General features: G+C 41.8%; 2 protein-coding genes across 2 annotated transcripts in view; one reads left to right on the top strand and one right to left on the bottom strand.

Moving 5' to 3' along the window:
- tbce (tubulin folding cofactor E) overlaps window positions 1–1989 on the bottom strand; it is a 58205-nt gene extending 56216 nt beyond the window's left edge. Inside the window, exons 1-2 of the mRNA XM_084318808.1 lie at window positions 1925–1989; window positions 1578–1646 (exon numbers count right to left, since the gene is read on the bottom strand). The gene's annotated coding sequence lies outside the window, so the exon portion shown is untranslated. The remainder of the gene's footprint in view (window positions 1–1577; window positions 1647–1924) is intronic.
- A 734-nt stretch (window positions 1990–2723) lies between these two features.
- On the top strand, window positions 2724–20790 carry rbm34 (RNA binding motif protein 34). Its single transcript, XM_084318620.1, has 12 exons — window positions 2724–2772; window positions 2864–2916; window positions 5072–5225; window positions 7905–8023; window positions 11344–11566; window positions 13019–13078; window positions 13197–13240; window positions 16962–17045; window positions 17802–17865; window positions 17984–18032; window positions 18941–19059; window positions 19670–20790. Exons 2-12 carry the CDS (start codon window positions 2891–2893, stop codon window positions 20111–20113), a joined length of 1386 nt encoding a protein of 461 aa, XP_084174746.1. The 5' UTR covers window positions 2724–2772; window positions 2864–2890; the 3' UTR covers window positions 20114–20790.
- The last annotated feature ends 7027 nt before the right edge of the window (window positions 20791–27817 follow it).

Raw genomic sequence — 27817 nt, 5'->3', positions numbered from 1 at the left:
CCAATTTGCCGCAAATAATCTTTGCCGGTTTTGGCAGTTTTTTGGGGGCGAAAATGGGCGGATTTTGTAACTATTTTATTTTATTTTTTTATTTTTTACTTACATTTTTATTTGCAGTTTAACTATTTTATTTTTAACTTTATTTTGGTTTTAGGGTTAGGGTTAGGTTAGATGCATCCGTCTGTATGGAGAATGGGAGGGGTTTGTCTGATGTTAAGGCCTTGAGAACATCACCCACTGCCTTTGGAGCAAGGATGTCTTTGACCAGAGCCTCTGCCTTTGTTCTTCCTAAAGTCATTTTCTTCACTATTTTGGAATCATGTAGAATCTTTTGATTGAGCTTGTTTTTTTTTAAAGAAAAAATTTATCATTTAGATGCCTTTATTTCATATTCGACGCAGACGGTAGGCTATATATAGCACATTTTGTTATTAATCTTATTAAACTGTAGATGCTTCACCTTCTCAGCCACCACATCATTAAGCAGGTAACCATCAATCTTGGTATCCAAGCTGATAAAATCACTGCACCTTCTGCCCCCTTAGCAATGATTTCGTGTTTTTTGCCTTTTTTTGTGTGTGTTTCTGTGTACAACGGTGGCTGTGTTGATGATTATGTCATGAAATTGGGTCAGTTTGGTTCTTTTCCATATATATACAATTATGTTAAATGGTCATCATTAGAATGGCTCTAAAAAAATGTATACACTTTAGCTTGCCAATTAACCATAAGGGTTTTTTTCCTCCCATTGACTCCCATGTTAAAACACTGTTTTTTAATCTGCAATCATTCATTTAATTTTCGATACAATTATAAAATGAACGCTTTTTTCACAAGGTGGGGACCAACGCAATACTCCAGGAATTCTGTTACCGGATTTCTACACACGGTGGCGCAATTGTCCTATGGCTGTTGTTGCCAGCTATGAAACCGTCACATGGCTCCAAGAGGCGGAGATTCTTCCACCGCAGCATGCTCCTCTCCTCTCATTGCCCCCCTTTTTTGTCATAAAAAGGCAGTTACTATCAAACAAACGGGAATATATGTGGTTAAAATTCGGAAATATTTGTAATCTTTTATAGATATCTTGAGGTTAGGCTCTCATGGTAATCGTGAAAAGATTATTATTTTTTTAATATTAAAAATTAACAATTGTATGACCTTGAACTTGACGCAACACTTTCCTGCTTAAGCTTATAACTATGCTAAATTTATAAGAAGGCATAAGGGTAGAAGTCTTTTCAGTCATCTTTTCCTGAGCATTATTAGCAGTGAAGTGTTAATAATTCAATAATCCATAGGATTAGTAGATGAATAGCCAGTTCTTTATTTGTTTTAATTTGATGTGTACATGCTGATACATGTCATACAAGTAATATTCATACTTGTGTGGTGTACGCGTTTTGGTTACTCACCCAATATGTGTGTCTGGTGAACCCACAACATTATTGGGATTTTAAAACAATAAAGCCATAACCATTTATGTAAAAATATTTAATACTTAAAGGAAAACTCCAACATTTTGGGAAATTAGCTTATTTAACATCTTCCCTGGAGTTAGACAAGAAGATACATACCTTTTTCGTCTCTCTGCATGCATTGGGCTTAGGGAACGCCTGGACCGTTAGCCTAGCTTAGCTTCATCACTGGAAGTGGGGCAGACATTGATTACACCAACACCATCGAACTAATGACCAATTTGACAAGGTTCTCTGTCAGAATAGTCAGTAATGTTATATAGTGCTAGCTAACGTTTCAAGTACATCTTATTGAACATTATTTTGATATTTCATTACCAATTATCATAGCAAAACAGCTTTTTCAAACAGTCTGTAATGCATTTTGGAAACGGGAGATGGGCTCATGGTGTAATGGGCCACCTGGCCTGAGAAACATAAGGGGGAAAGAAAAAGTAAGGACTTACTTCTGGTCATTATTTGGGTAGAACACACGTATTTTGAATGCCTTCGGCAGGTTTTTTTTTTTTTTTTTTGCCATTTTAATCTAGATTAATCTAGATTAAATCCAGGATTGCAGATAGATTCATCTAGATTAAGAAAATTTATCTATGCCCACCTCTAAAACATACAAAAATGTAATTACAAAAAAAAAAAATATATATATATATTTTTTAGCCCCCCTAAAAATGGTCTAGAACCGCCACTGGAGAGCGCGCTGATTGGCGGAAAGTACAGAAGTTTCTCGAAGTACTCGGAGGTGCATGCCATCTAAGAATGAAGTGAGCGTGTGTTATTGGAATAATTGATTGATTGATTGAACATTTTATTAATGTCCGCCTTGTTTTCGAACCGGTTATGCTTAGGCCCTCTTTCGAAGTCGCCCTCTTTCGAAGTCGGTTATGCTTAGAGTTTATCTTTAGAGCAGGGCGATGGACCACCAGCCCTGATTCCAAACTCTAAGCATAACCGACTTCGAAAGAGGGCGACTTCGAAAGAGGGCCTAAGCATAACCAGTTCGAAACAAGGCGGACATTAATACAATGTTCGATCAATCAATCCATCAATCCAATACCACACGCTCACTTAAAACAGCGCACCTCCGACTCCGAGCTGCTTCTATAGAAAGTAGGTTCGTACTTTATGACAGACGTACACCAGCGCGGCGCGCCCTCTGTGGCTGCCACAGGCTTGCCCAGTGAGAGGATTCTCCGGCGCTGCAGCTGGACCCTATTGAAATATATAGGAACCTTCTACAGTAACCGTTGAGTTGGGGGAACAATACCGCTGACGGACCAATGCATGGAAGGAAAACGTGAGAAAAAGATTACATGAGTTATTAATATAAACACTTAATATAAACAGTCCTGCAATAACTCAAGTACTTTAACGCTACCTATATTTAGAACCTGGACCTTGTCTCCAAGCTGACCATGAAAAAGAAAATGAATCGAGAGAGGTTTGTCATTTTCTCTTCAACCATCATAAATTAGTTTAGCCAGCGGTAGCAACGTTTCACTATGAATTGAAAATGGGTGACCCTGATGTAAACAAGACGAAAGTCTTTCTGTGGTCTGCATCCCCTTAACAATTGTGTGTATTTTTTAGCTGTACTGTATTGTACCCATTCTGCAATCTGTTCATTAAAATGTTCAATCAATCAGCTAACGTTAACTAATGCCAGGTAGTAGCTTCTTGTGCTCGGTGTTTCTTTTAATTCACATTGCAAGTTAATGTTGTGGAATGTTCTAAAATGGGCCAACACAGTATGATGTAGAAATTCAGGCGAATCAATTTGTATATATAAAAATATAGAACTTTTTTAGTTGATTTCTGTTTTCCATGGCCATAGAAAAAGACGAGCGTCTGACTAGAAAGTGACAAAGAGCTCTGGTCAGAACTTACCATGAATACATAATCGACATGACTTACATTGATTGATTGAAAACTTTATTAACATATTGCAGAATGGGTACAGTACAACTGTACAGCTCAATACATACAATTGTAAGGGGATGCAGACCAGACTTTCGTCTTGTTTACATCAGGGTCCCCCATTTTCAATTCATCATAACATATATGACATACAGATAGACAGTACTGCTGCCTACATCTATACATGTATGACATACCAGATTTGCAAATACAGTACTGTTTGTGATACGAAAAGAGTCCAGAAAAGAGAGTATATACATTTGACGTAGAAACTGTACATTGGATACCAACTTAATAATAAAGATGAGAGGAATGAACTGAAGACTCTGGCAGGAGCACTCATTCAAGGGTACTACGACTATGCGTGCACCTCATGGTACCAAAGCACCTCAAAGGCGCTAAAAACAAAATTACAAACATCTCAAAACAAACTGGTCAGACTACTGCTTGACCTGACTCCTAGAACCCACCTCACCCCTGCCCACTTTGACAACCTAGGATGGCTTAGAGTAGACGACAGAGTACAGCAACTTGCAATGGACCTGGTCTACAAGATACACTACACGACCAAGGTACCCATGTACATGTCAAAATACTTCCCAAAGGTCAGTGAATACCACGACCACAACACCAGAGGGAGCTCCACAAATCATGTTAAACCCAGATTCGGCTCAAACAAGGGACTAAACACGTTTCGCAATTATGCCACATCAATGTGGAAAACCCTACCCAAAGCTGTAAAGGAATGTGAATCACTACCCACTTTCAAAAACACTTCTCAAAGAACACCTACGGGAGACTGCAATTCGAAACTGGCCCCTGTAAATGTCCTAACCCAACCCCCTCCAATGTACAGTAAATTACGTATGGTTTTGTCAATATTCCAATCTACAGTTTTGCTTGTAAAGTGTTCCCAACCCGCCCACCCAACCCAACCCCACCCAACCTCCTCCAATGTACAGTTTTTACGTCAAATGTATATACTCTCTTTTCTGGACTCTTTTTGTATCACAAACAGTACTGTATTTGCAAATCTGGTATGTCATAAATGTATAGATGTAGCAGTACTGTCTATCTGTATGTCATGATGTATGTCATATATGTCCTGATGAATTGAAAATGGGGGACCCTGATGTAAACAAGACGAAAGTCTTTCTCTGGTCTGCATCCCCTTAACAATTGTATGTATTGAGCTGTACTGTACTGTACCCATTCTGCAATCTGTTAATAAAGTTTTCAATCAATCAATCAATTCAGATTCAGAGTTTTTATTTGCCACATGGAATCAATACAATCAGAGTTTCTTCATGCACAATCATAAATATCATACCATGGACAAAAGGAGCAGGAAGACGAATAAATCTGATAGTTACCTGCCCCTTATTCCTAAACTAAACAAGTAATTCAATCAATCAATCAATCCAGGCCAAAATTGTCATATCTCCTCAACCTTGGTCGTTGCCATAAGAACACTGTCGCCTAGTGACCTTGCCTAGTCGGACTAGTTAAAGCTTTGTACAGAGAAATATGTATTTAACACGGAACTATATGACATGATGATATTTCCCTACTCGCATTAATTAAGTTGCTGACGTTTATGCCAATCTGAGAAACCCAGAAGCTCTTGCTGAAATTAAACGTGTGCCAATTTAACGGTGTCTTATATCGTGTGTTCGCAGTGAGGAGAGCGCCCCTGGCGAGCGTCCTGTGGATTATGTGGTGGGCGAGGTGTCGGGGAGCTTGTTTCCAAAGGACTCAGGCTCTGGGTCTTTGTCCAGCCTGTTCAGCACAGCCCCTGCAGCCGCACCCCTTGTGTTTGTCCCCGCACCCAAGGTGAGGGATTGATTGATTGATTGATTGGAAATTGTATTTAACGGATTGCAGAATGGGTACAATATACAGTACGGCTCAATACACACAATTGTTAAGGGGATGCAGACCAGAGAAAGACTTTCGTCTTGTTTACATCAGGGTCCCCCCATTTTCAATTCATAACATGTATGACATACCGGTACACGACATACAGATATACAGTACTGTTACATCCAGACATTCGTGACATACAAGATATACAGATATACAGTACTGTTTATTTACAGACAGAGTTTCTAAAAGAGACTATATACGTTGGACATTTACCGGGGCCAGTTTCAAATGGCGGCCTCCCGTAGGTGCTTTTTTAGAGCGGTTTCGAAGGTGGGTAGGGATTCACATTCTTTTACGGCTGTGGGTACTGGCGTTCCACATTGTTGTGGCATAATTGCGAAACGTGTTTAGTCCCTTTTGTAAGGATTTATTTTGTACCTACAGGATGTAGCTACTTCCTTTGATCTGTGGATAGGTTGACCATATTGCTATTACATTTAGTCATTTAGCTGAACGCTTTTATCCAAAGCGACTTCCAAGTTGTGTACAACAAGTCAGCAGGAGAATTACAACTCTGGTAAGTGGTATAGACAGTTGTATAGACGGGGCGACAAAATAGAAAAAAATACAGAAAAGCCCAAAAATAAATAGATAGAATAAAAAAAAGTCTATCTTGCATAGGCTCAGGAGGTAGACCCGTCGTCTGGTAGTCAGAAGGTTCCTGGTTCGATTCCCGGGCAGTGTGTCAAAGTGTCCTTGAGCAAGACACTTAACCCCTCTTAACCTCCCGATGGGCAGGTTGGCACCTTGCATGGTGACTAGGGTCGGGCATCGTTTGGATTTGAACGATTCCGGTTCCGATTCTCCATTTCGATTCCTGTTCTAAACGATTCTTGATTCCGATCCTTTGAGGTGCAGGAAGTTAGGAACCGGTTCCTATTAGAACCGGTTCTCGGTGCCCAACCCTAATGGTTACCTCTGCCACCGCCGAGTGAATGGGTGAGGAACAAAAAAAATTGTAAAGCGCTTTGGATAAAAGCTGTTATAAATGCACCATTTACCATTTATAGACAATATTAGTGTAGTAGGTGGTAGTATAGACACAGTAGTATAGACACGGTAGCATTAGTAGTATAGACATATTGGCATAGTAGATAGTTGTGGTAACCTCTAAAAAGTAATAAGGCCACATGACAACTTATGGTTTGTACTTTATGTAGACGGGAGAAACATGGAGAGTCATACATACACGTTACTGTCGGCTTACACTGCTCAGCGGTAATGCCGGGAACTAGACAACCCGGATATGGAAATACATTCCTGTAGTCCTAGAAATAATATCCCTTAAGGCTTAACAGAAACATAAGCTATTGCATCTCAATATAAATATCTTCGGTATATAATGCTCACAATATAACAATAGTAGTATAGACATTAGGGCTGTCCCCGACTAAGGATTTGGATGGTCGACTGATTGGCCAAAATTTGCCGTTAGTTGACTATTGGTTAAAAAGAAAAGTATGATATTTTTTATTTATTTTTTTTTTTAAATGTATCATTCCATTTGGGCTGTGGGGGGTGCTTAATGTCTGAAGGAGTCGACTGAAGGCTTCTTGTCCTCTGCAAAATCATGCAATTGGTCCACTGATGGATAACGGAACGTAGGCCAAATGCGTCCACATTTTTATAGGATTCTATCACATTTTCATAACAATAGCACCCTGCGCCATTTTCATTGAGGTTTCTTACAAATTAACGATGCTTTATCTTGTCCTTTATATGCCGATTATCATTAGAATCTCAAATTGTACCATATGTCCCCCTTTAGACAACATATGTAACGCTACCAGCGCACTTTTGTTAAGATAATTAGTTGGCCATTCTCGGTCGCTATACCGAGGTCGCAGTAATAGTTTAACGCTGTTCAGATCACGTCGGAGAATATAGACACATCCCAGTGACCTGCGACCTGTGCTAACGCTCTTGGGAAATGCAGTGTTGTAGTTCTCAACATTTTCAGCCTTTAATTTTAAACCAATGCTGCCATCTACTGACAACAAAAAAGTGTTGTCTAATCGTCACCTTGAGAGCTACTTCCGTATACAGCGGCGCCCCAAACCCATTCTAGAGATTCCCACTTTTTGCTGGGAGTGGGGCGTGGCCGTATTTGGTCCCAGACAATAAGAGTGGCCGCATTTGGGCACTGTGACGTTACATCTTGATATTTGTCTAGTCTAGTGTGTTCATTAGATGGGTGAAATCCTCTTTCAGTGCCTCTGTGCCTGTTTTCGTAGGCAGTTAGCCTCTGGTATGCGTGCCATTAGCGTTAGCCACGCTTCTAGGCCTCTTTTCTTTTGGAAAGAATGATTAAAAAAAAATTAAAAGATTTTTTATATATTCCACTAAGAGGTTGGCCAGTCCGATTAGTCGACTAATAGGGGTCAGCCCTAATAGACATAGTAGCATAGTAGATAGTTGTATAGAAGACATAGTAGTATAGACATAGTAGCATAGTACATAGTAGATGCTCTGTGGATAAGTTGACCATATCGCTATTACATTTAGTCATTTAGCTGACTAAATATTCTGTCCCAAAATATGTGCTAGTTTTTAATGCGGGTTGTGTTGTCGTTGTTGCCATGGCAGCTTGTGAAGGCGGAGGTGAAGGAGGAGCAGCGCGGCCCGGTGGCCAAGCAGCCTCAGCTCCACAACAAGGGAAAGAAGGAGAAAGAGAAGACGGAGGCGGACCAGCAGCTGGAGAAGAGGTGAGCGAGAGGAGGACTTGCATGTCGTCGTGCAGGGCTGTAAAAAGTACCCAGAAATTATACTTTTAAGTGAAAGTATGGGTACCGTCTCAAAATCGTACTCAAGTAAAAGTCAGAGTATCTGGCTAAAAACACACGTGAGTAAAAAGTCAAAAAGTTTCTACCTTTAAATGTACTTAAAAGTAAAAACTTTTTTTCTGACTGTCTATTCTTCGGATAGCAGGTGTTTAATCAAAGATCCCCCGCTTTCTAGTCTTGCACAAGGACCAATCAGCATGGGTATGGGCGGGTTAATTTGCCATTGATGGGGGATTTGATTTGGCTGTTTTTAAATAAATTGCGGCCGCAGGATTAATAACGTTAACGTTATAGTTCGGCCAGAGAAACAAATATAATAATTAAAATAGTTGGACCTGCTAGATTTGTACTTTGTACTTTGTAGGTGTGCATTTTAAATGTAAGGAGTAAAAAGTACTTTTTCTTTCTCTGAAATGTAATTGAGTAAAAGTACAAGTATACAAACCTAATCAAACTTGAGTAAAGTACAAATCCCCAAAAACAGTACTTAAGTATTGTAACGAAGTACAATTACTCAAGTACTTTACACCCCAGTCGTAGTGTCAAGGCAAAGGGTGTGAATACTTGTACATGTGATATTTAATTTGACATTTTTAACCTCTTAACACAATAGCTGCCACGCAATATCAGCATCCTATAGTAGTAAAGTTTATTTTTATTTTTATTTTTAGTAGCTACCGCCAGCGCTGTGAACGGTGGGAGTCGCTCACCTTGTTTGCAGGGCTATAACTATTTAAATATTATAGCTATATCTGCAATACTATGGCCCGTTCGACATCGGGTATCTCGTTCAAGATGTGGGAAAGTAATATTTTTTCCATCCATACATTGTCGTTTTATACCGTGGTGAATATAAGTATGTTTTTAGAGTGGTCTGGGGTAATTCCTGGAAGGCTAGTAATGGGCCGCGATGCATATTATACTTAATCCATTGGCATTTCGTCCCTATACACGCTACAATACAAAATTTAAATGCATATAATCGGTATATATTATGTTCCATCATGCATGCAATGAAATGGGGGGGGGGGGGGGGGTCATTTATGATTAATTGATTGTCATTAACGGCATTCGTTAGTACAGCAGCATACGTTGATCAGATCGTTTGCAATGAAAGAAATGGACAATCAAGCTGGAATTAACGTTGGATTGCTCTTACCTCTGGCCGATGAGACTGCAGAAAGAATATTCCAATTATTTGATTGCCATCTGCTAGATCGTATTTCCGTTTGGCCGACGCCATAAGCTCCAAAAGCATATTGATTCTTGCGTCTCGAAGGCGATTCAATGCACTCGACTGTGTATCTGGATCCACGTTACAAAATAACTGCGCCCGGACGACATTCACCGACGCACAGAGCCAAGCTTCCTGCAGAAAGTAAGTGCAACATCGGCCGAATACCACCAGGAGGCGGTATCGGGCCGTTGCGATCTCAGACAGAGTGCCAGATTTTCCCAGAGCCTTGCTGGATGAATTATGAATGGAAATAGCGAATAAAAGAAATAACGATCATAACAACGAGTTTACTCGTTGTTGGCGCTATTTGATTGGCGGGCTATAACTAGGGATGGGTACCGAATTAGGTACTTTTAAAGGTACCTACCGAATCACGTCGGTACTACCGAGTAACGATTCACGTGAGATCCGTCTGTGCCAGATTTCGGTACTGTAAAATCTTTATTTTTTTACTATTTTTGTTTTTTAACTTTTTTTTCTTCTTCACGTCAACGTTCACGCGCACAATATACGCTTACCTAGGATTTGACTTGATTCAACAACAAAGCGGTCGGGGCAATGGCAAGCCGAAAACGGTCGAAAGTGTGGTTATTTGAAGTTTGGATTTTTTTTTCACAACTGGGGTAGGTAGATAACATTTTTAGAGACTAAAGTACTAAAATGGGAACAGTACCAATCCCTAGCTATAACGAGTTAACTCGTCTTTGGCGCAGAATTGGTTAAGCCCTAGGCCCCTAGCCCTATTTTCTGAAAATCCGCCTAAAAATACACACCTAAGTAAATGGAAGATTGCTCCACTTCTACAAGGTCATTTGCATGTTCCTGGTATCTAGGGACATCTATGGATCTCAGGGAATGTATTCCCAGTGTCAGAAATATTGTGCCTGTTACTAGGCTTGAGTAAATTGTAATGAACCAAAGGAGAATATCAATTTTCTCAGACATGATGAGCTCATTCAGGACCTTCTTGAGATCACGTGTACAAAAAAATCGAAGCAAATTAATAAAGGGATTATTAAACAGAAGGTTTTGTAGATACAGTACTGAACCATCCGGACACATGCAATTTGAAATATGATTATAGAATATCAGGCCTATAAATGACCTTATTATGGCCAAGTCGCACATCTATGGATCAGGCCAAATCTCCCCTTTCCAATGTCGGAGTTCAATCTGGATTTAGTATCACCAGGCGTGCAGCAAAAACCATGAATGAAATATACTGTAAGTACAGTAAATTTTTTATAATGTAAACTAAATTTCTCTCTCAGAAAGGTAGAGAAACTAACTGCGCTCTAATTTATGGCAATAACGTTCAGGTTTGTTCCACATATGATCCCGAAAATAAAGAGGGGGGGGGGGGGGGGGGAAACTGAAAGAGAAGTCTGACAAGATGATTGACAGGGGCTGGCGTGAGCTGGGAAGTGTCGTTTATTTATTTATTCGAAAGCCCATCGAAAGCTCTGGGTCTCTTCTCTCAAAAGACTACACTCAAATGGGCGCCAGGGGGTCTTAAAAGTGTATTTGATTAGGAAGTTACTTCTATGTTTGTTGCGATAACTTCTCTGTATCTTGTTTACTGTGTTACTTTTTTTTGTCAGTGTTCAAAGTGGTCTTAAAAAGTCTTAAATGTAACTTGGTGAAACCTGCAGGAACCTTGACTACATTCCACAGTAACCATGACTTACATCCCACAGGAACCCTGACTTACATCCCACAGGAACCCTGACTTACATCCCACAGGAACCCTGACTTGCATCCCACAGGAACCTTGACTTACATCCCACAGGAACCCTGACTTACATCCCACAGGAACCCTGACTTACATCCCACAGGAACCCTGACTTACATCCCACAGGAACCCTGACTTACATCCCACAGGAACCCTGACTTACATCCCACAGGAACCCTGACTTACATCCCACAGGAACCCTGACTTACATCCCACAGGAACCCTGACTTGCATCCCACAGGAACCCTGACTACTTTCACTTTCTCTCACCAGGGAGTGTGCCTTACAGAACGCAGATGAGGCCGAGCGGGGGAAAGCGGGGCCCAAGAAGACCAAAAGGAAAGCGGTGGACCTGGGCGAGGGGCCGGGAGCAGTCGGAGAGGAGTGGGGTAGGCCGAGGAAGAGGCAGAGGACGGCAGCCGACATGGCGGAGGAGAGGGTCAAGCAGAAGAGGACCGTGTTCGTCGGCAACCTGCCGACCAGCTGCACCAAGAAGGTACCAGGGAAACAGTCAGGAAGGTACCAGGGAAACAGTCAGGAAGGTACCAGGGAAACAGTCAGGAAGGTACCAGGGAAACAGTCAGGAAGATACCAGGGAAACAGTCAGGAAGGTACCAGGGAAACAGTCAGGAAGCTAAGAAGGTACCAGGGAAACAGTCAGGAAGCTAAGAAGGTACCAGGGAAACAGTCAGGAAGGTACCGGGGAAACAGTCAGGAAGGTACCAGGGAAACAGTCAGGAAGGTACCAGGGAAACAGTCAGGAAGGTACCAGGGAAACAGTCAGGAAGGTACCAGGGAAACAGTCAGGAAGGTACCAGGGAAACAGTCAGGAAGGTACCAGGGAAACAGTCAGGAAGGTACCAGGGAAACAGTCAGGAAGGTACCAGGGAAACAGTCAGGAAGGTACCAGGGAAACAGTCAGGAGGCTAAGAAGGTACCGGGGAAACAGTCAGGAAGGTACCAGGGAAACAGTCAGGAAGGTACCAGGGAAACAGTCGGGAAGGTACCAGGGAAACAGTCAGGAGGCTAAGAAGGTACCAGGGAAACAGTCAGGAGGCTAAGAAGGTACCGGGGAAACAGTCAGGAAGGTACCAAGGAAACAGTCAGGAAGGTACCAGGGAAACGGTCAGGAGGCTAAGAAGGTACCAGGGAAACAGTCAGGAAGCTAAGAAGGTACCGGGGAAACAGTCAGGAAGCTAAGAAGGTACCAGGGAAACAAGTCAGGAAGCTAAGAAGGTACCAGGGAAACAGTCAGGAAGCTAAGAAGGTACCGGGGAAACGGTCAGGAGGCTAAGAAGGTACCGGGGAAACGGTCAAGAGGCTAAGAAGGTACCGGGGAAACGGTCAGGGGTGATGTTAACGGTCAGGGGTGATGTTAACGGTCAGGGGTGATGTTAACGGTCAGGGGTGATGGTAAACATTTAACATCCATAATGTTTTCCATAATGTTTAAAGCCTGAATCTTTTTCTAGTATGTTAATCTATGTATGTCGTGGCACTCACTCACCCACTCACTCACTCACTCACTCACTCACTCACTCACTCACTCACTCACTCACTCACTCACTCACTCACTCACTCACTCACTCACTCACTCACTCACTCACTCACTCACTCACTCACTCACTCACTCACTCACTCACTCACTCACTCACTCACTCACTCACTCACTCACTCACTCACTCACTCACTCACTCACTCACTCACTCACTCACTCACTCACTCACTCACTCACTCACTCACTCACTCACTCACTCACTCACTCACTCACTCACTCACTCACTCACTCACTCTCTCTCTCTCTCTCTCACAGCCACTCTGGCCCTAACAGCAGCTCCCATAATGCTTTGTGCTTTGTGTAAAGCCCACAGTGGATATTGTTGACATAATGTGTATTCAACAGGCAGAATGATTTAATATGTTTGTGTGTTTTTATTACAATTTTTAGACACTGCAAATTCTGTTCAGGGATAAGGGTGCCATTGAGTCCATCCGGTTTCGCTCTGTGGTAAGTACTAGAATGGGTAGTTTGATATAAACGTTTACTTCATAGGTTAATTTTTGTCGTGAGTTCAGACCGATGTCTCAATATTGATTATTGTATAACTGAACCTGTCTCCCTGCAGATACGAGAGGATCCTGCCATGTCCCGCAAAGTTGCTGCAATTCAGTAAGCATCTTTAACTTTCATTAAGTGTCTTCAACTTTCATTAACACATTGAGTGCCACGCCCCTTCCGGGAAATTAGGTCTAGATTGCCACCGCTTTAATCAATGGGAGGACGGGGATATTTGCGAACGCTTAAACTATATCTTAAATTATGGCTATGGGTCTAATACACCCGTCGCTTATCAATGACTTGCTTGCAGTCAACATGTATGAAACGGATTGTTTTTTCATCGGTACATTTCCGTTTTATACCGGTTTGAATACGAGTATAGTTTTGGAGATTTCTAGTAATTCCAGAGAAAGACACGATAATAGCCCTTTAGTGGAATACACAAAACACGTCATTTTTCGGCTGATTTATGAATCGTTTTCAAATAAACGCTAGATTATCGATAGTATGTGTCCTCATGCACGAAGAGAAGCGGGGTCTGAAAAATCGCTTCTCCGTACTTTGGTCGGTGTGAACCTCACACACACACGCTCCGATGGTGGAAAAAGGAACATCTGATTACCCCAAGATTCGTAACATAAAGGCCTTACCTCACATCTGATGTCATGCAAAAAGATTAATCCAATTCCTGATCGCCATTCTAAATATCGATTGCGTCCATTGATCCAACGTTATAGTCCAAAACACATAATCCACGATGCTCCCAGTCCCCCCAGTCAATGCAATAGTATCCAGCTGCATGCCCGAGAAGTAAAACCTGGACCGGACTTATTTTTTTGATGCACAGTCCCAGCCAATCCAATCCAATGATGTGCAATACCATCCGGGAGACGATAGGCGGCGGTATTTGCCCTTTGCGAGCTCAGACCCATTCCCAATGATAACGTCAGGCTGGATGGATGAAAAATGAATGGATATCGCTAATAAAAGAAATAACGACTAAAACCCGACTATACTCGTGATTGGCACTCAAGCGATGGCGAGTTAACCCGACTATACTCGTGGTTGGCACTGAATGGGTTAAGTATCTTTAACTTTGATTAAATATATTTAACTTTCATTAAGTATCTTTAACTTTCATTAAGTATCTTCAACTTTCATTAAGTATCTTTAACTTTGATTAAATATATTTAACTTTCATTAAGTATCTTTAAGTTATTTTGTGCATCACTCTGTTTTGAATTTGATGCAAATTTGCAATGCATGAGGGTCATCCTTTTGTGTTAAATGGCTGCATAAAGCAAGCATTTGTTGACTCATGTTGATTATTACAACTTGAAAAATATCTGTTTAAGGTAGATTTAGAACAGATAAAAAATGTGCGATTAATCGCGAGCTAACTGGACAATCATGCGATTAATCAGATTAAATATTTTAATCGATTGACAGCCTTATATTAAATATATGAAATGTTTTTGTATTCAAGTCGTTGTTTTCTGCGGGGCTAGCGGGAGCTTTGTGCGTCTGACGAGAGCTCGTATGGAACATGCAAGAATTTAAATTGGCGCCCAAGTGCAGCCACCAGCTCAGTGTTGCTACTTTTGTTGCTAGTACGGTCGTGAAATTGGTATTACATTTTGCTCTTAACACATTGAGTGCCACGCCCCTTCCGGGAAGTGACCCCTTTCCGTGCCGCCCATTAAACCCATGTAAACGTAGTTGTAGTTTGTAGACCTAACCTATATTTTATAGTATAGCTATGGGTCTAATAACTCCCTCGAGTCTCAGTGAGCTGCTTCTGGTCAACGTGCAAAAAAACAGATTATTTTTTCATCCGTACATTTCTGTTTTATACCTTTTTGAATATGAACATAGTCCGGCCGCTTCTGAGCACTTCCAGGGAAAAGACACGAAAACAGCGTTTTTGTGTAATTCAATAAACACGTTGTCATTTTTCACCTGATTATCGGATCTTCCTGAAATCAACGATAGATCATCATTATTATCCTTCGTCGTGCACGCATGCAATGTGATTTAGACCGGCGCGCCCCCCCCCCCCCCCCCCCCCTGCAACCCAACGCCACACAGTCATACACATAAGACACAGATAGCTTCAATAGCTGTAGAAATAAATATCAGATCAACGCAAGCTTTCATATATGGTGTCCTTACCGCGTGAATATTAAAGGCAACCAACTTGTGTTCGGCTTTTCTCTGATTGGCCCCGCCCCCACGCGCAGGCAAGCGCAGTCGTCCCAAATGAAATCCAAGGAGCGCAAGCGAGCGGCAGCGCGGGCAACCAACTTGTGGCTGCTGTTCCAACGCACTTGTGTTGGGCTGCGGTAGCAGTGGAGCGCTATGAAATGCGCTGAACTAGAAAGCATAACGTTATTATGTTTCGCGTTTTTAACAACCAACTACCAGATTCACTCGTGTATAAACAAAGCCCATACAGTTATGAAATGCGCTGAACTAGAAAGCGTAACGTTATTATGTTTCGCGTTCCATTGATTAACGCCATTACCTGCTGTGCTGTAGGAAGCAGAGGTACAGTAAGTTACAGTAGGTGTAGGTTACATGTTTAATCAAAGCCCATACAATTTTTAGATGAATGATTGTGGATATAATATAGAAAACACAGCGTGGATGGGCTTTCAGAGGGAGAGGCATGACTTCGCGACAGCCATATTAGACACTCACTGTACATCAGTGTGGAACTGTAACGTTATATGTTATTTCGCTCGTGGAGGCTGCTGAGCCTGAAGCGCCAGCGGGGCGACGCGGTGGTTTATCCCCGGCTTCCGTGCGCCGCCGCCGGCTTGACTCGGTCCAGCTCCAGCAGCAGCGGCCGTGCTCCGTTGTAGAACGAAGCCCTTCAATGACCGCGCTCTCATATTTTGCGAATGCATAAACTATATCTTAAATTATGGCTATGTGTCTAATATGGCTGTCGCTTATCAATGACTTCGCGACAGCCATATTAGACACATCGCCATAATTTAAGATATAGTTTATGCATTCGCAAATATGAGAGCTCTGTCATTGAAGTGGGTGGTGGCAGCATTACTAACAGTAGCGATTTTTATTGTTTTGTCATGACCAAACATAATCCCAACATAGATAGGAGGTGTACTGTATGTCAAATGTCGGTCATGTGGTGGAAGAGTTTAGTACAGTCACACAACAGAACACCGCTGTAGTACAGTCACACAACAGAACACCGCTGGTTCGACCAGCGCTTCTGCCGCGCCGCAAGGGCGTGTGCTAGTGGATTGATTGATTGGCCGTGTGGCCAATCAGGTAAACGCTGAACGAAAAGCTGAACACAAGTTGGTTGCCTTTAATATTCACGCGTCCTTACCTGGTCTCTGAAGTAATGCAAAAAAAAGAATCCAATAATCTCATCGCCATTCCAGTTATCCACAGCGATCCTGTCTCCGACGTTGTTGGGCATTGCACTTCAACGGGCGGGCAGGGTCAGTAGTCCAAACCATCCCTACAAGCGTGTGTTTTGTCAAGAGTGTTTAGGACCCGCCCCCATGCCGCAGCTCGGTATGGAAAATAAACGAACCCACGTTTCTAACGGGGTGCAATAATGCCGGAAGGCGTCAGAGGGCGGTATAAGACCGTCTGCCAGCTCAGACACACTCGGAACAGTATGCACAAGGTGCCCCGCTGAATTATGAATGGCAACAATAGCTAATAAAAGAAATACCGTGACAGAAAACGTAGATCTATGTTTCCGGCAAACAATGTGTTAAGTGGTATTAGAAAATGTAAGTCTTACATTTAACTGCAGATGCCCTGAATTCTGGTTTTGATTTTTCTACAGACGCAAAGTTCACCCCAAGAAAAACAGCATCAATGCCTACGTGGTCTTCAAGGACGAGGAGGGAGTTTCCAAAGCGTTAGAGAGGTACGTCCTGACGCATCGCACAACAAACACTAAAACTACTACTACAGTTTACAACCGTGATCACCAACCATTCCACCATAATCTGTAATTGTTTTAATTGATTGTACACATTTGATTACGATTGTACACATTTTTATTATGATTGCACTCATTGTATCAAAAAGGAAGGTACTGGGGCGCCCTCGTGGCGCATACCATAGGGCCTCGCACACCGACACGGCCGCCCCGGGTTCGACTCCCGCTCCCGGGGGATCATTTGTCGCATGTCTTCCCCGCCTCTTCTCCCGTTCACCCTCTCCTCCTCTGTTGGTCATGTCTGACCATAAAAAATGAAGCTGTAAAAATGCTAAAAAAAATAAATCTTAAAAAAAAGAAAGGTACTGGAGCTCACGGAGCATCTTTTAGAAAAATATTGAGAAGGATGCAAAAAAATCACTGACGTTTCAACACATCGCTGTCTTCAGAGTGACTGAAGACTGAGGGGCGAATTCACGAAGGGATTGTGCAGCTTTTAATATTTTTTTTATAACTTTCTTTATTGGAAGTTTTGTTAGTTAAAGAGGGTAGAGGTTGAGTACTTTCTTGTGATGAATCACATTCTACACTCCAAATTATTTGGATTGATTTTACAACTGCAAATACATGGGCTGTCCAAATAATTTCTAAAACCGATGTATATGGTTCTTCAGTGCGAGGTAAGTAAGAAGTAGAGGCGTCTACTGACCATATAATTATTCGTTATGACCTTTCTTGCAGAAACGGCATGGAGATTGAGAAAAGCTTTTACATCAGAGTGGACAGAGTCAACCAGAAGACCTCTGTAAGTCTTGCACCGTCACAGCCAGCTTATATAATAACTATATATAATATTATCGCCACACAATCTGTTGCACCTTTTTACCGGCGAATATCTGACCCCGTGTTCTTGTGTTTTGCAGCAGCAGCACGATCACAAGCGATCGATTTTCGTCGGAAACCTGTCCTTCGGTGAGTTACATTTTCCTTAAGGGCACGGAGTGGATTCGGTAACGTTTTTGGGTGCCACAATTTCAGACTCATCTTATCTCATCGAGTGGTTACCGCTTTCAAAAGAAAATACCTCATTTCTGTGCAGTGGTAGAGTGTAATGTTTCTTATATCGAATGAAGAAACGTTGGGTTCAGCAAACTCACTTCTTTATTGAAGCATGTATGGTTCACTTGCACAGTACATGAGTTGATCCATAATGGCTGCCAGTTTCTCTTTTTTTTTTTCTCTTTTTTTTTTTTTTTTTTTTTGAGAAAACAGGTATAGCCTACAGGTAGGAGTACTAGTTTCTGGCGCCATCTAGTGGTCAGGAGTAATATTACTAGCTCGGATCACTACAGTACATTATGTAAAACGTTGGAAAATTCCAATATTACTTTTCCACTGTGACTTGTTTACAAGATCCAGTAATAAGACGCCACATTATTATGTTCTCGTTGATATAATTTCTCGTATATCAACACATAGCAACCGTCGTTTTGCACATGGCAACCATTGTCTCTTCTATTGCCACATACAAAACAACGGTTGCTCTGTTACAGGCAGCCATGTTGGAAGAAGGTGAACTACACAAACATTCTGTGCAAGGCCTCAACGGACGGGTTCACCTTGACGACATAAGCATTCTAAAACGTGGACCCAAGTGCATTTCCTGTTGCGATGTTTGCTAATGCAATACCTGGCAGGAAATAACACTTGGGGTACCAAACTGTTTCCTAGCAACAGGATTACAGTCTATTACCCATATATGGGCAATGTAAAGAGAAAGAGCGGGAAAAAGATGTTCAGGCACAGAACCTTTTGACATTATTTTGGAAGATTTGTGGCGTATTGTCATTTGTTGTGTGCGTGTGTGTGTGTGTGTACAGAGATCGGTGAACTGGCGCTGCGAACGCATTTTGAAGAGTGCGGCAGCGTGGAGGCGGTGCGCTTGGTGCGAGACAAGGACTCCGGCATGGGGAAGGGTTTCGGCTACGTGCTGTTTGAGGCGAGTAGACACCTGTCTAGAACGAGACATCGCCAAGAATGCACAGGACAACCCTGAAGGCTTTTATCCCATTTCTGACACGTTCTGTCATTTTCTAGAAGTTGGCTTATTTGCGTATACATTGTGTTTTCATGTCAAAATGTACCGGTAGATTTCTGGGCTAATTGTTGTTGTTTTATTTTGTCATATCTTTGTAAAAACAAACATCTGGGCTTCGTATGAACTTTGAAGGTATAATCTTATCAGAATAATTCAAAAGACAACAATATCATTTCGACACAACATTACATAACCTGTAACATATAGTTCAAGAGGTTGAGTACTTCTTACTGATGTATCACATTCACACTCCCAAGTGCCTTGGATTGATTTTACAACTGCAAATACATGAACTTCAAAACAATGTGGCTCTTTAGTGCGAGGGTTCAATTAGTTGTCAAAATCCACGACAAATCTTGGTTTGCTAACAGTTTCTTCAGTGGACGACGGCCCTAGCAACCTAGTAACGCAGGTCACTCTCCCCCCCCCCCCCCCCCCCCCCCCCCCTGTCTGTGCAGAGTGCAGTAACCTAGTAACACAGGTCACTCTCCCCCCCCCTGTGTCTGTGCAGACTGCAGATTCCGTCCAGCTGGCTTTGAAACTCACCGGGTCTCGTCTGGAGGGGAGGTCCATTCGGGTGCAGAGGTCCGTGAGGAAGGAGAAGGAGAAGGAGAAGGAGAAGAAGGGGCCCGCTCCCCACAGAGGCCCCCGGGGGAAGACTGACAAGGGGCCCCAGAAGGGCCCCGTCGGGGCCGCGGGAAGAACGAGGGAGGCTAAGCACGTGGGGAGGGAGAAGGGTCCCGCCAAGGGTCCCACCAAGGGTCCCGCCAAGGATCGCTTCAACAGGACACCGGGACAGAAGTTCGCCGGAAACCAGAGCAAGAAGAGTTTGGGCAAATCGCCGTCGAAAGGCCCGTCCTCTTTCAAAGGCGAGATGGCGGATCCCGCCAAAAAGAACAAAAAGAACAAAGGACTGAAAAAGAAAGAGAGGACAGGGAAACGCATCCATATTTGATGCTTTTTTTTAATTAAAAAAATTTAATTGGGTCTCTCTCCTTAGACTTCTGAGAATTCACTGAACTGATTATCAGGGCGCGTCTCACGCCTGCCTTTTTCTGGGAGTCTGGACGGTTGAGTCTAACCCTGGAGCGTTTTTAAACCCGCTGGGTTTGGTCGGCGAGGGGGAAAACCCTCCCGTCTCTCTCTCTCGAGGTCGGTCTCGGACCTGCGGGTTCACACGCGGCTTTGTTTACAACTACTGGCTCGTTTTGTCGACTGGCTCGTGTGAACAAAACCACAACCAACCAACGAAGAACCAAAAAGTTTAGTTTCACTTCAAATTCGGACCCATTTCAGAGGAACTCAGCGCGAGGTATGGAAGCGCTCATAGCGACTGGGTCTGTGTAAAATGGACTTCGTTATGGAGTAGGGGTGTGAATTCATACTTCTACGCTCCGTCTGTCTCTTTTCGACTGTGTGTGTGTAGTGTAATAATAATAATAATAAACTTTATTTGTGGAGCACCTTTATATAAGAATTGCAGCCCAAAGTGCTTCACAGTACTAAAAAGTAGTCATAAGAATTAGCATAATTATAGACTGGGCATACAATGAGCAGATAATTGATATTAAAACCTCCTGGAAAATTTTTAATTGATTTCTGTCATTAAAATCTATGAAAAAAAAAAAAAAAGATTGTACCCTTTATTTTGATGTGATCTGTGCAGACATCTTCGTCACAGACGATTGTAACGGACATATCTGTTGCTACCAGTGTCCAGGACTGATTTTCAGTACTCGTGACTCGACTTGAGCACTGACTGCATTCGGACTCGGAAGGTGCAGACGAGGACTTGCACATGTTAATTGATAGTTATTTATAAAAAAATATATAAAATTGTAATAATGGGCCATAATCATTTGGAATAAGATGTTGATGGCTAGTGCATTTGTTTGGCTGTTGTCACAAAGTAAATAAACTCCCTTTAGAAACGATGACCGCTGTGTCATTTATGTTTAACACTTTGGTTGCCACTGGTTAACATGGTAAAACATGGTTGAATCAGCCACCACCCACTTCAATGATAGCGTTGTGAACGCATAATCTCTGTCTTAAATTATGGCTACAGTATGTGTCTAATCTGCCCGTCGCTTATCAATTACTTGTTTGCAGTCAACATTGTCGAAACGGATTGTTTTTTTAATCGGTTATTTTCCGTTTTATAGCATTTTGGAAAGCCCTCGTTTTCTTGGAAAATATATAGATTCCGTGATAAACGGCATTTACTGGAATATTCTGGAATACACAAAAAACGTCATTTTCGGCCTATTTATGAATAGTTTTCAAATAAACGCTAGATTATCGATAGTATATGTGTACTTATGCACGCTAGAGAAGCGATCTGAAAAATATATTCTCATTTCCTGATCAGCGTGCACACACACATAGCCACACGCTGATATCTCTGTGAAAATAGATCCGATTACCCCAAGACTGGTCAAATAAATTGCTTACCTCAGATCAGATGTTCTCAAAAGATTATTCCAATTCCTGATCGCCATTCCAAATATCGATTGCGTTTATTGATTCAGCGTTGGGTACTGTAAATATGTATTCCACGTTGTTTTGCGGCTCGGCGATCACTTCGGTCTCTTCAGATGCCTCGCCGGAGAAGTAAAATGAGGAGGCTCAGTCTAATCCAGGGGTGGGCAATTCACTTATACAAGGGGCCGCATGAGAAACCTGAACTGTGTTGGAGGGCCGAACCAATGATAACTTGAACTTAATTCTGCTCAATATTCATTATCTCCCATTGTAAAAATGTACCGCGGGCCGGACACGGACGCCCAAAGGGCCGGAAGTGGCCCGTGGGCCGTAATTGCCCAGGTCTGGTCTAATCCAATGGGGTGCAGTACCATCCGGAGAGATGATAGGGGGTGGTATGTTCCCAATGGAGCTCGGAGTCTGCAGAGGCTCGATTGATGAAATATGAATTAAAATCGCTAATAAAAAAAAAATACGACAAACAAACGCTATATAGCGTTGGTGCCGGCATTCAACAGTCGGCATGAACTAACGACAAAACGCGTCGTGGCACTCAAAGTGACTTTTTTTCAAAGTGTAGACTTTTTTTTTATTTGTATGTCAGCTCTTTGACTGCCGGAGTGGAGTGGACTCAACCTTGACCACTCAGACTCAGACTCGGACTAGGGTAATGGGTCTCTGGCCCTTCTTTGGTGATTCGGACTCGAGATTTAGTGACTCGACTACAACACTGGTTGCTACCTATACCATGAACGTTGTGGTTGGCCGTTTCTTCTTTTGTCTACACATGATGTCATCGTTCTGTAATTGACACACAAGGATCACAGGGAGGCGGCTAAACTGACCCACTGCATTTCCATAATGCATCTCTTTTTAATCATTCCTCCATGAAAAGTGTCAGTTTGACTGACCGGGTGGATGACATGTTCGTCTCTGCCAGGTTCCAATCGTTTTCTTTTTTTTACTGGACATAAAAGTTCAAACGGTTAACCCTTTCACTACCACACTACAGAAGGTTAACCTTTCACTACCACACTACAGAAGGTTAACCTTTCACTACCACACTACAGGAGGTTAACCTTTCACTACCTTTTACCTTCTGTAGTGTGGTTGTTGAGTTGAGTTTATTTTATCTCGAACAATCAACCATATAAAAAAACACAATAAAAGTGATCAACTAAAACAAATTTTAAATGAAATCTTACATTCTTCATTAAATGACAAACAAAATTCGTTTATCATTTAATGAAGAATGTACGATTAAATTTTGGTTTTTATTGTGTTTTTTTATATGGTTGATTGTTCGAGATAAACTCAACTCAATTTAATGAGTTCGGGGAGGAGCAGAAGGAAGCAAATGCTTATCTAGTCCTGCCCCTTTCTCACAATATCATACATAAACAAAATCTCTTACAAACCTAAAATAACAAACAAAATAAAAAAAGGGAAAGTGTTAACCCTTTGGTAGTGTGGTAGTGAAAGGGTTACATGTGTGGGACTGGCAAACCTCACCATCAGCTCAGTCAACCGCAGGGAGAACGTGTTTCAGGGAGCTGGAACCATAGCTAACCATAACTAGCTAGACTCTAGGGCTGTACCGAATGTCAACATTCAACGCTTCTATTGAAGTATTCGAACGAAGCTTCGAATGTCTGTCATATTTTATGACATAATCCAATTTCATTTTTTTTATCGTCAAACTAAATCCTCAATTTGAATAAAGTGATTAATCTAATTAAATGAATCAACTTTCTTTAATGAATATAACTCATCAGTTTCGACAACATAAATAATCCAATAAGGGCCCGGTTGGTACGAAAGTGATGGTGACGTCTTGATGGAGCGCCGAGTGCCAAGCGGATGCAGATAGGCTACATAATTTATGGTAAATGTTTTATAAAATTTTTTATGACAAGTCTATAGTATAATATTAGTGTAGCCTAATCTTTATCTGCAACTGTGAAGAAAAACCCCATTGGTTTAAACAGAATGAATAGACATAAAAAAAATATATACCGGTACATTTTAAAAATAAAGAATTCTAATGTTGATTTAGAATTCGAAGCATTCGGTACAGCCCTACTAGACTCATTAGCTACGGTCACATTAGCAGTGTCTGCATGGCGTGATTTTTTTCCATACCCGTAAAAGCCGTAGTTTGCGAAGACGCTCTCTGATCAGTGGCGATTCTAGGAATTTTTAAACAAGGGGGCACAGGATGAGCATGAGTATGGGGGGCACAAAAAAAAACGTTTCTTTTTACATGCTTTTATTTTTTATATACCGGTAGCTACGTATGACCGGTAAGTATAAAGGAAGTTGGGTTTATCTAGACAGGTAGCCTAAGTGTAGCAGGTAAGGTATAAAGGTAAGTATATTAGGTTACATTATTTTACCAATAGCAGATCAGACAACTCTTCAGCCATTGGGGTTCATAGAAAATATTTTATTGGCACCACTGCTGTACAAGTCTCTTTTTTTCACATGAAAGACACAACAACACAATAATAATAATAATAATAATAATACATAAGACATCACAGGACAGAAACGTATTGCAATAATGACAAGACAATAGAGATAAAATAGAATAAATCAAATTAAAACGTAATTATATTGATGGACATTACAAAAGAGATTCCTAATTACAACAATAATTGTTCACCCAAGGGCTGTCTACTATTAACAAACCTAAAACATGTTAGCCATTGTAGGTCATTCACCAGGTCAGAGCCAAATAGTAAATTATAGGCACAACTCCCAATATCAGTAACGGGTCTATTGTTCTAAGAATAACATTTGTCTAAGAGCCCAATAGCCAGCAAGGCCACTGGACTGGAGACCAGAAACAGAGCAGCCATTGTAGTGCTGTACAAGTATTTTAAAGTGTTTTATCACTCATTAAATTCAAGTAATAATAAACTAAATTAATTGTATCACTCTTATCAAGTTGCCCCATGGCATGAAATTATTCATTCATATTAATTCAAGTATTTGCATGTGAGTGAAAGGTACATGCATCGTTTCAAATATTGTATTGCCACCAGTGCTGTGCTTATTTACATTTATACAACTGGTTACAAATCAAACAAAGTATTTTAAACAAGTGTTTTCTCACTCAATTATCAAGTTGCCCCATGACATGAAAGGGATTCATGTATTTGCATGAATGCAAGGTACATAATATTTTATTGCCTCCACTGCTGTCAGACAACTATTTACTTCTCCAAGTATTAACATAAATGACCACTCATCAGATCAGACTTTCCTCTTGTAGTACTTTTACCACTGGATGGCACTATCACTAAATACCACCTCTGCTTGTAAATGCTGTATGGTGCAAGCTCTGGTAAATATACAACAGGTGATGGGCCCAGATCGACGCTAAGAAGCTACAGAGTTTTGTGTGAGATGAACAGTAATGTGGGATTTCACAATGGATGACAAGCTGTTTATTGACCGGCTGAGCGGACCAGATAACTGGGCAACTGGAAGTTTCAGATGGAGCACTTGCTAAAAGCTAAAGGACTATGCTAATGGACAGATACATTAGCTGCAGATGCTAATGCTCAAGCACGGGCTGAGTTTGATAAATGGAGAGATATATACAATATACAGTCAAAATATACTGAGGTCTACAGTAGGGGTAATATTGCACAGTGCTGTTTCAAAACTAAGAGTCCAGGAAGATGGTAACTGTCACTCTGTGCTCAGTGATGCAGTGAGGCACAGTGATGCATTGTATAGTCTAATGGCTGTTGGAATGAAGGACTTCCTGTGCAGTTCAGTGCTGCATTTGGGCAGTGTGAGCCTAGCACTGAACATGCTCCTCCTGTCAGCCAAGTCTGTGTATAGTGGGTGGGAGGGGTTTTCCCTGATGGCCTGGAGCTTAGCAAGGCTCCTCCTCTCCGCCACCCTCGCTAGAGTCCAACTCCACCCCAACCACGCTACTGGCCTTCCTGACCAGCTTATCCAGCCTGGTTGTGTCCCCTGCTCTGTAACTAACCAGCATTATGCATTCATTTATTATTAATTTGAGACATATATACAAATCTTCTGTATATTGCTATACAGGCATGTATAGCAACCTATAATTGACTCTTTGATGTCCGGCTCTGACCTTTTTTGATTGATTGATTGAAAACTTTATTAACAGATTGCAGAATGAGTACAATACAGTACGGCTCAATACACACAATTGTTAAGGGGATGCAGACCAGAGAAAGACTTTCGTCTTGTTTATATCAGGGTCCCCCATTTTCAATTCATAATGACATTTATGACATACATCTACATGACATAGATATACAGTACTGTTACATTTGTGACATAAAAGATATGCAAATATACAGTACTGTTAAATAGAGATCCTAACAGAAAATATATACATATGAGGGGGAGGAAACTGTACATTATTTCGGGGGGGGGGGGGGGGGGTTTAGACATTTACGGGGGCCAGGTGCTCTTTGTCTTTCTTTGAGAGCGGTTTTGAAGGTGGGATTAATTATTTTTTACGGCTGTGGGTAGGGCGTTCCACATTGATGTGGCATAATTGCGAAACGTGTTTAGTCCCTTGTTTGAGCCGAATCTGGGTTGAACATGAAAGCAGTGAGGTAAGTTTGTCTTCTTGAAGTTGTTCCGACTGAATCTGCAGTGCACCCGGCTTCTCAGTCCGTCGTTGTTGCACTTACAAATTGCAATCAGCGCTGGAGTTGTCAAGGGTTGCTTCTTGAAGCAGTCAAAATGCGCTCCTTGGCTACACCCACAATGGTTGTCAATCATTTCGACATCAGCTGTGACCGGTTCAGAAGAACCCACATTGAACTTGAGAGGTTATGTATCCTTTATTCCTTCCACGCCGGCAAATTATAGTCCCCTGTGTAACTACTCTAACCAGAGTGCTAAGGACTGGTTTAAATTTGCATCAGTATGGGCAGGGGCACATACATTTAGTCATTTAGGGCAGGGGCACATACATTTAGTCATTTAGGGCAGGGGCACAATACATACATTTAGTCATTTAGCTGACGCTTTTATCCAAAGCGACAAGTCATCAGGAAGGGCACAACTCTATCAGCTGAGTAACAATGTTCATCAAAGTGTTGAGTGCTACAGTGTAGGTTAGTATATTAGGACAAGTGCCTGACAGTAAGGTTAGTTAGGGTTATATATTTTTTACATTTCTGGGGTGGCACCTCAGGGGCACCTGATATTTCAGGGGGGGCACGTGCCCCTGGTGCCCCAGTGGTAAAATCGCTGATTGGCTAGCCCGCATACAGCGAAGACCCTCTCTGATTGGTTTATCTCCGAAGGGCTCTGGGATAGAAATGTCCGCCTTGTACATATATAATCTCTGCTTCGAAGTGGTTATGTTTTGGCCCTCTTTCGAAGTGGGTTATGCTTAGAGTTTGGAATCAGGGCTGGTGGTCCATCGCCCTGCTCTAAAGATAAACTCTAAGCATAACCCACTTCGAAAGAGGGCCAAAGCATAACCACTTCGAAGCAGAGAATATATATGTACAAGGCGGAAGAGCCCTTCGGAGCTAAACCAATCAGAGAGGGTCTTCGCTGTACGCGGGCTAGCCAATCAGAGAGCGCCTTCATAAACTACGGCTTTTACGGGTACGGAAAAAAAATCATGCGTCTGCATTCAGTCTCGGAATAGTGTAGTCTTTTTTCCAACATGGCTGCCCATTTGGTAACCACTTTTGAGGGGAAAAAGGCCTAAACATGATTGAAAAAGCATATTATTACTGTTCCACCGACTTGTTTACAAGATCCAGTGATGGAATCTTTTTTTTTAAATGTATACGTAGCAACTGTTGTCACTCCTACGCAGAGCTGCCTGTACAGTTTGACATATTAAACATATATATATATATATACTAGGGATGTCCGATATTGGCATTCAAATGTAATATCGGAAATTATCGGTTTCGGTTTTCAATTTTAATAAAAATTATTTCTTTTTCATTTATTTAACCTTTATTTACCCAGGCAAGCAAGTAAGAACAAATTCTTATTTTATTTATTGTCAAAAGTATGCATAATGTTGTGTTAATTCCACGACAAGAGATGTAATGTTAATGACCTGAAATGATTCAGTTTTGGGGGGAGGGGGGGGGGACCCTGCATATATCGGTATCGGTTGATATCGGTATCGGAAATTAAGAGT

The sequence above is a fragment of the Notolepis coatsorum genome (genome assembly GCF_963971535.1).
Source record: "Notolepis coatsorum genome assembly, chromosome: 7".
Taxonomy (NCBI): domain Eukaryota; kingdom Metazoa; phylum Chordata; class Actinopteri; order Aulopiformes; family Paralepididae; genus Notolepis; species Notolepis coatsorum.
Note: the sequence above shows the minus strand (reverse complement) of the source record. Positions and strands in the feature narration are given on the sequence as shown.

Coding starts and splice junctions, on each gene's coding strand:
- rbm34 (XM_084318620.1), top strand. CDS start 2,891: ATGAAAAAGAAAATGAATCGAGAGAG. Junction 2,917..5,071: donor AAGAAAATGAATCGAGAGAG/GTTTGTCATTTT, acceptor GTGTGTTCGCAG/TGAGGAGAGCGCCCCTGGCG. Junction 13,079..13,196: donor CCATCCGGTTTCGCTCTGTG/GTAAGTACTAGA, acceptor GTCTCCCTGCAG/ATACGAGAGGATCCTGCCAT.